The sequence below is a fragment of the Pelmatolapia mariae genome, linkage group LG6, assembly GCF_036321145.2.
Source record: "Pelmatolapia mariae isolate MD_Pm_ZW linkage group LG6, Pm_UMD_F_2, whole genome shotgun sequence".
NCBI classification, from domain to species: domain Eukaryota; kingdom Metazoa; phylum Chordata; class Actinopteri; order Cichliformes; family Cichlidae; genus Pelmatolapia; species Pelmatolapia mariae.
Window position 1 is genome coordinate 32028187 of NC_086232.1, and position 7440 is coordinate 32035626.

Consider the following 7440-nt stretch of genomic DNA (forward strand, 5'->3'; position numbering starts at 1 on the left):
TGTATAAATACACAAACAATACACACATGCTTTCAATTGTGTAATTTAAGTGATCTAGGTAGCTCTTTTTTGGAAGTTCAGTTAATGCTAGAAATGTGTTTTGGAGTTTGTACGTGCTTTTTGGAGTTTGTACTGCTTTGGAATTTGTACGTGCTTTTTGGAGTTTGTACGTGTTTTGTCTCTAGGGGCCACCGCATATATTTATATATAAACATATATAAATAAAACCACTTTTTTTTTTACATTAGTAATTCCTTTTGTGCATAATTTTATATTATTGTTAATAATAAATTAATTAAAGCAACAAAACAACCTGAAGTGCCGGTTTGGAGCCGAAAGAGCCGGCTCTTTTTAGTGAGGTGAGCTGAAAGAGCCTGTTCTCTAAAAAGAGCCGGAAATCCCATCACTAGTGGGATATGGCATTTCGTCATTTCGAGCTGATTGGAGACCAAAACAGCCAATCAGATTTTTTTTGCATCCAAGTCTGTGATTGGCTGGTTTTGTGGCACAACTACAATGGTGTACAGAAAGAGTTGAGCGCGCACGGTCAGAAATGTTGAGAGCGCAAGCAACACGCTGCGAGCAAGCGCAAATGCAAAAATTGAGCGAGAGGGGCTGCTATTGTGTGTGTGTATGGATAATAGCAAACAATGAAATACATTTTTTGCACGCAGCAATGAATTTTGTTCACTCAAATTTAGCTTTTCTTCGCTCAAAATAAATTTCTCCTCAAAATGCAACACTTGCACCTGCAATTTTTTTTTACGTGCGCTCAGAATAGTGGCACAAAAATAACGCCATAGGGGAGGGGCCGGTAGCGTTAGGACATTTGATTGGGTAATCCAGTTTCACTAATGAAAATGAACGAGTGGGCTGCTGCCAGTGCTTGTATGGCCGGTGCGCAGCGGGCCCTTCAGGCCGGCCCATCGGCTTAAAAGTGAGTCGGCCCACCGGGAAAATGCCCGGTATGTCTCATTACCAGATTACCAGTACAGCCCTGCCACTTGGCTAAATTAAAAAAAATATATTCCTTGCTTGTAGCTTTGAGCTTTGGTTGGAAAAATGTCTATTCAACCACTTTCATGGAAAGTTTATATCCATAAATATAAATGTAGATATCCATAAATATGATTTTCCATAGTTATAAATTTGTCGATGCAAATAAACACACAACAGAATTGATGCTTTTATTTTGAAAGAAAATCCGGCCACCATTGCTACGTTGATCCACAAAGGCGGAAGTCGTGTTACATCCTGATTGTGCATGACGTTAACCGTTCCGGTTGTATACCCGGATTGACACTTTTTAGTTGTCTTTATTACTTTCTCTGGTTGCACTTGCTTTCTTTTCTATCGATAAAATGCCGTTAGAGTTTGAGCTGTGTCCCGGTCGTATGATCGGAGGGAACCATCCGTGTTTCATCATAGCTGAGATTGGACAGAACCACCAGGGAGACATTGAGATCGCAAAGAAAATGATCAAAATGGCAAAGGTAATTTAAAAAAAGCACTCACGTATCGGTTTGTCTTTTAGGTATATTTACGCACAGACACTCAAACACACCCACGCACTCGCACTAGTACACGACATATTGTCTGTTTCCTGAACTTCATTCATAAGATAGCAATATGACACGTTCCTCTGCATCACCTAAGCAAATCATAAACTTTTCGTTTCAGACATTAAATCCTGAAAACAAAGTTGAATTCTTCATTTAATCAGTTTATGCCATTTAAACCGTTTTTTTTGGCATAAGTTGCAGAATATTAAATCACAAGATTTATGAATGGAGTTTGGCTTCTGTTTCTGTGCTTGTCTTATAGCGCCCTCTTGTGCCTGCTGCTGTATTTGATTCAAAGCAGATGTGAATTGTATTCAATTGTGGTAAAATGAGTCTTAAATTCGTTAGCTGTGTTAGTCTGCCCATTAAACCTGTTATGAACGGGTTTTATCATGTCCACATCTTTTTTGTACAACACTTACAATTTTTTTCCAGAACACTATCAAGTTACAGGTATTTATCAAGTGTGTCTTGTAGGATCTTAAAAGGATACTTGAGAGCAACTCAAGAAACTCGTACCATTCAAAAAAATAAATAAATTAAAAAAAAATCAAAAATCTTTTCCCCACCTCCTCAGGACTGTGGTGCAGACTGTGCCAAATTTCAGAAGAGTGAATTAGAGTTTAAGTTCAACAAGAAGGCCTTGGCCCGCCCATACACCTCCAAACACTCCTGGGGGAAAACCTACGGTGAGCACAAGGGCCATCTGGAGTTCAGCCACGATCAGTACAGGGAACTGCAGAAATATGCAGAAGAGGTGGGGATCTACTTTACTGCATCAGGAATGGATGAGGTAAGAGAGAGTTTTGTTCATAATATTATGGTACTTTATTCAGCGGAGAAGTTTAACCATAAGCTTTTCTGTCTTCAGATGGCAGTGGAGTTTCTTCATGAGCTTAATGTGCCTTTCTTCAAAGTGGGTTCTGGAGACACCAACAACTTCCCCTATCTAGTGAAAACTGCCAAAAAAGGTGAGAGTGAAATGCCATGTGTGGAGAAATGGCTCAAGTATGAAACTGAATCATCGGCATCAGTGTTCAAAAGTTATAATTAAATAAATCAAATACTGAGTTGTAGTGAGATTTATATTACTTTGATGACAGTTATGTTATGCTAGTTTCCAGTGCCACATTTAAAATCTTTTTAATTGAGTACCTTTTCATAATATATATTTTTAAAAATCCTTATTTAAATTATGCTGAGTCTTAGTGAACACTTAATTCATCCTCTCTGTTTAAGGTCACTGTCCCTTTAAGTCAGATTTCTTCTGATTGGCTCCCCCTTACAAATAAAAGATTTGAGCAGCACCTGATTGGGGCATCTGTAATCAGAGCCAGAGCTGTATACCTAAGATTATGATACTGTGAATAGCTGCTCTTATACAGCAGTAGACTTTTAGGAAAAAACTGTGAAATTGTTCAGCTAAAGTTGTTTAAAACCTGAACTTTATGCTCAGAGATTACCTGTGCATATACATACCTCATTATTTAAAGCTTTGGTTTTGTTTAATTTGACAATCCATCATTTTAATTAGATAACTATATGACAGAAATCAAGAAAAAGCACAGCAAGTACACCTTAAAAAGAAAAAAGAGAAAATGATAGACAACACAATATATGCACCATGTAATATATAAGATGTATCTTAAAGGAAGCATACATTTACAATTTTATAAAATGTGACGCAGAATTACAATTTAATATTTAAAATGTAATTTAAACTTTAAATATAGTTGGACCTCGAAGAGTCAGTGTCTGTTTTCATTCTGCATAAATATGGATGACATGAACTCTACACTGTACAAGACGAGGCAGTGTACAACAACTCCAGAAGAATACTGAGGGGTGTCGTAGCGCTTAGCTTACTGCCAGTAACATGAGGTTTCTTATAGTGTTGCTGTCTTTCATTTGCCAGGACGCCCCATGGTGGTGTCCAGCGGGATGCAGTCCATGGAGACGATGCGTCGGGTCTACAAGACGGTCAAGGAGCACAACAAAAACTTTGCCATCCTGCAGTGTACCAGCGCCTATCCTCTGGAAGCTGAAGATGTCAACCTCAGAGTGATTATGGTGAATGCAGTACAATGTTCCTCTCTTCTAATCCAAACTGCATGGGGGATTATTTCGAAGAGTGTGTTCCTTTGGGTATCAGCAAAATAATCCAGAGAGTCCAGAATGATCCAGTTTTACGGGTTATGAAGCTTATTTTTTATCCCTCAGCCTGAAAGGCTTGGGGTATTGTTGTCACCCTGCCAGGTGGATGGTTGGGCAGCGTGGGCAGAGGTCAACTTTACTGAAAATCTTGTAAACACAAAACAGACAATGCTGCATGTTTTGATATAAAAAAACAAAAAAACAAAACATAGCTAATATACCAGTAATATGTCTTTTCATTTTATGACCACCAAGCCAAAATCTCATGAAAAAAATATTTCACCTTCATATGAACAGGCCTGTTATGACAGATAAAATGTGTCTCAGAGTTTGCTGATACATGTAATAGCTCATCCAATTACTCTAGTAACTCGGCTTTCGTTGTTATTTCCACGACATATAACATATAAATACTTGTATGTTAACATATTATTGGGTTGAATTATGGAAAATGACATCTAACCACAATAATACCACAGAAAGTGACAGCATTCTCAGTGGTTTATATTTATTATGTTTTTAGCATTTCTTATTCCTGGTTCTTAGTTAGCCATTTACTTTTGAATTGATATGGTGAATAAAATCACTAAGGCTCACATGCACCTGATTAGGATCTACTGAGACCTTAAATTTATGTCTTCTATAACTTGTTCTTTGTTCCAGGAGGCTTAGGGGTAGCACTGATCATCGCCATTAATTTTAATAATAAATTTTGTCTTTAAGAGCTGGACTTAAAATGACTGGTGATCTGCAGAACAGCATTTTTATATCATGTCAATAGCAGCTGCCTGTAGCATCTTGGCAAAAAAACGCATGAACATGAGTACATGTTGCAAATTGTAAAATGACTAACTTTTAAGAATAACATGTATGTCACCCATTTGTTGGCTGCAGGAATACCAGAAGGAATTTCCAGATATTCCCATTGGGTATTCAGGCCACGAGTCTGGAGTCAATATAACAGTGGCGGCTGTGGCTCTGGGAGCAAAGATTGTTGAGCGCCACATAACCTTGGACAAGACATGGAAAGGAAGTGACCACGAAGCATCACTTGAGCCCACTGAACTGGCTGAGCTGGTTCGCTCCATCCGACTGGTGGAGAGGGCACTGGGAAGCGGAATCAAGCGGATGTTACCCTGTGAGAAGCCGTGCCATGACAAGGTGAGAATGCCTTTCTCTAAAAAAAAAAAATCATTTAAAATACTCAGCTTTACTGTTTAGCAAGCTTTTCAAGCAAATGTCCAACTTTTTCCTTTAATAATGTTGCTTTGTTTGCTGTTCCTTCAGCTGGGTAAGTCAGTGGTAGCCAAAGTAAAGATCCCCAAAGGAACAGTTCTGACTGAGGACATGTTGACGGTGAAGGTGGCAGAGCCCATGGGCGTGGTAGCTGAGGACATTTTCCAGTTGGTCGGAAAGACCGTCAAAGATGACGTGGAAGAGGACGACAGCATCGTGCCTGAGGTCGTCGATTGTTATGCCAAGAAGGCAAAGTACTGAAAATGGCAGGGAAGACTGAAGTCACTAGAGAAAGTGTAGTTGATTCATTGAAGGTTAGTTCTGAAGGTGCTTAATCTGAAACGTGGATGAGAGTAAGGGTTATTTTGCTTGGTGTTGCTGAAAGGCATGGGTGATCAGTAATTTGTTACATAATTGGACAGTTCATCAGATGGTTTTAATGTTATCACGGCCCCTGCTTTAGTTCTCTTTAGCCAAAGAGTTTTTACATTTTCTACAAGTGGTCTCACATAATGCACTTTCTGGCAAACACTGTGATCTCAGCATCCGGTTTAAGTCCATCACTTTGAGAGATGGCACAAGAGTTGTTACCGCTAACCTTGCGTTCTTTGTGCTACCGTTTTTGCCTACACTTGAGTGATTATATAAATGTTGAATATGCACTGCTGTGGCCCCGTCATCTCATCCCATAGCAGTGAGGTCACGGAGCCTATTTGCTCTTTGTGTACAACTTCATTGACCAGCTGAGGTTGTCAACTTTTGCCAGAAAGAAGTTGTATTTATATAGTTTCTTCAGAAAGAGGAAAATGAGACTAATGGGGAGAGAGAAGCAAAACTAAATCAGACACCTTACACATTACACATGCATTTGCCCTTTTACCCACTCTTATAATTGACTGATTGATTCATTTATTTTATTTATTTTTTTTGGTGGGGGGTCATGAATTGAAAATTCCTTATTTTAGTTCCGGCATTTATAACACACTGCACTTCTGCTTTTCAGATTAAAAATGTTTGTTTACACCTGTAAAAGTCAACATTTTGATATCTGTTGAGGTCTGTAATGTAATGGAAGAATGAAAATTTTTCAAATTAAAATCTTGCCTCAACACTGATGTTGTTTTGCTTTTTGTTCTTTACATAGATGAGCTAATTCTCATGGATGAGAATGTTCATGTCATGGATCATTTACTACTACTATAGTTGTCATATATGAAGATATAATAATTTCCACATCTTGGGTAATACACATTATTTAGAAATGGAAAAATAAGAACCTGGGTTTTTAAATACTGAGGTGAATAATTATACTATTTTCAAATAAAATGCTTAGTGAATTCTTATAGATGAGGTTTTTTTCAAGTAAGTCTCTAATACGCTCTTATATTGTACTTGTTATTTAAATATATTTCATACTATTTCTGTTGTTAAGGTTTAATATTTTTATGCCTGTGTGCAGCTTTGCTTTAGTTGAACTTTTTCCACATCACAGTTAAATCATTTAGACACATTTGATACATTAAATAAATTTGACTGAATATTTACTTCTCTGATTGAACACTGTAGCTTAACAGCAGCAAAGAAATGTGAGATATTTCTAGCTTTGCATTTCTCCTGAAACCGCAATCTGCATGGTTTAAATTCATTTAGTTGTTATAGGGAATGCAAACATAATACAAATATACTACTTTTTTTTTAACTTTGCGTTTGGCTTGGGTCAGTGTCACTGTGATACCATGAGGCGATACCTGGATCGTACATAGGTTGCACAAGTTGTTCAGCTTCTCCAGGATGCCGCATCAATGCGTTCCATTGCCAGAAGGTTTGCTGTGTCTACCAGCTCAGTCTCAAGGAGATACCAGGACACAGACAGTTACTCTAGGGGAGGTGGACAGGACTGTAGAGGTCCTTAACCTGAAAGCAGGACTACTCTCTAGTACCTTAATCATTAATCATAAATCAGTGCTTCATGATCTGTGAGTCACTGTGAAACATGTTTTTATGTTAATGGAGTATTTTTTGTAAAGAAAAGGTTTTACATTGGGTCTGTAAAAAAATAATTTCATTCTCCACTAGATGGAGATGTTTGCTCTGGATCCTCCCATAACGCCATTCACAGCGTGACTGCCATTTCAGTAAATGTGAAACATAAATATATCAGATAAGAAACCTTTGTCCTATTGAGCCCCCTGAGCCAGAGCTGAACCAACTTGCTGCTGATTTCACTGACAATATCATAAATATATAAGGTTCTGGTTTTGTGGTGTGGGTTGGAAATTAAACTGAAGTTAATGCAAACTAATCACTACTCTGGTCTGCCCTTCTAACATCCTTCCTAGCTACTAAAATCACAATCTTCACGTGTAACAGAACTTTATCAGTTTGCTGTTGAGAGGAAATACCCTGTTGACAAAATAAGATTCATCTCTAACTGCTGTCGACAGAAATACGAGGAGAAACATTTGCTCCACAATCTTAAAATAAAGTG

At 38.0% G+C, this 7440-nt stretch overlaps 1 protein-coding gene across 1 annotated transcript; it reads left to right on the forward strand.

Annotated features, from left to right (window-relative positions):
• Window positions 1–1241: 1241 nt before the first annotated feature.
• Window positions 1242–6047, forward strand: LOC134628669 (sialic acid synthase-like). Its single transcript, XM_063475411.1, has 6 exons — window positions 1242–1493; window positions 2140–2355; window positions 2434–2533; window positions 3478–3632; window positions 4611–4877; window positions 5004–6047. Exons 1-6 carry the CDS (start codon window positions 1362–1364, stop codon window positions 5211–5213), a joined length of 1080 nt encoding a protein of 359 aa, XP_063331481.1. The 5' UTR covers window positions 1242–1361; the 3' UTR covers window positions 5214–6047.
• Window positions 6048–7440: the final 1393 nt, after the last annotated feature.

What these genes read in the sequence shown, in the direction of transcription:
- LOC134628669 (XM_063475411.1), top strand. Translation starts at nt 1,362, where the DNA reads ATGCCGTTAGAGTTTGAGCTGTGTCCCGGTCGTATGATCGGAGGGAAC. An exon ending in AGTGAAAACTGCCAAAAAAG is followed by an intron (nt 2,534 to 3,477) that starts GTGAGAGTGAAA and finishes TTCATTTGCCAG; the next exon opens with GACGCCCCATGGTGGTGTCC. An exon ending in TCAACCTCAGAGTGATTATG is followed by an intron (nt 3,633 to 4,610) that starts GTGAATGCAGTA and finishes TGTTGGCTGCAG; the next exon opens with GAATACCAGAAGGAATTTCC.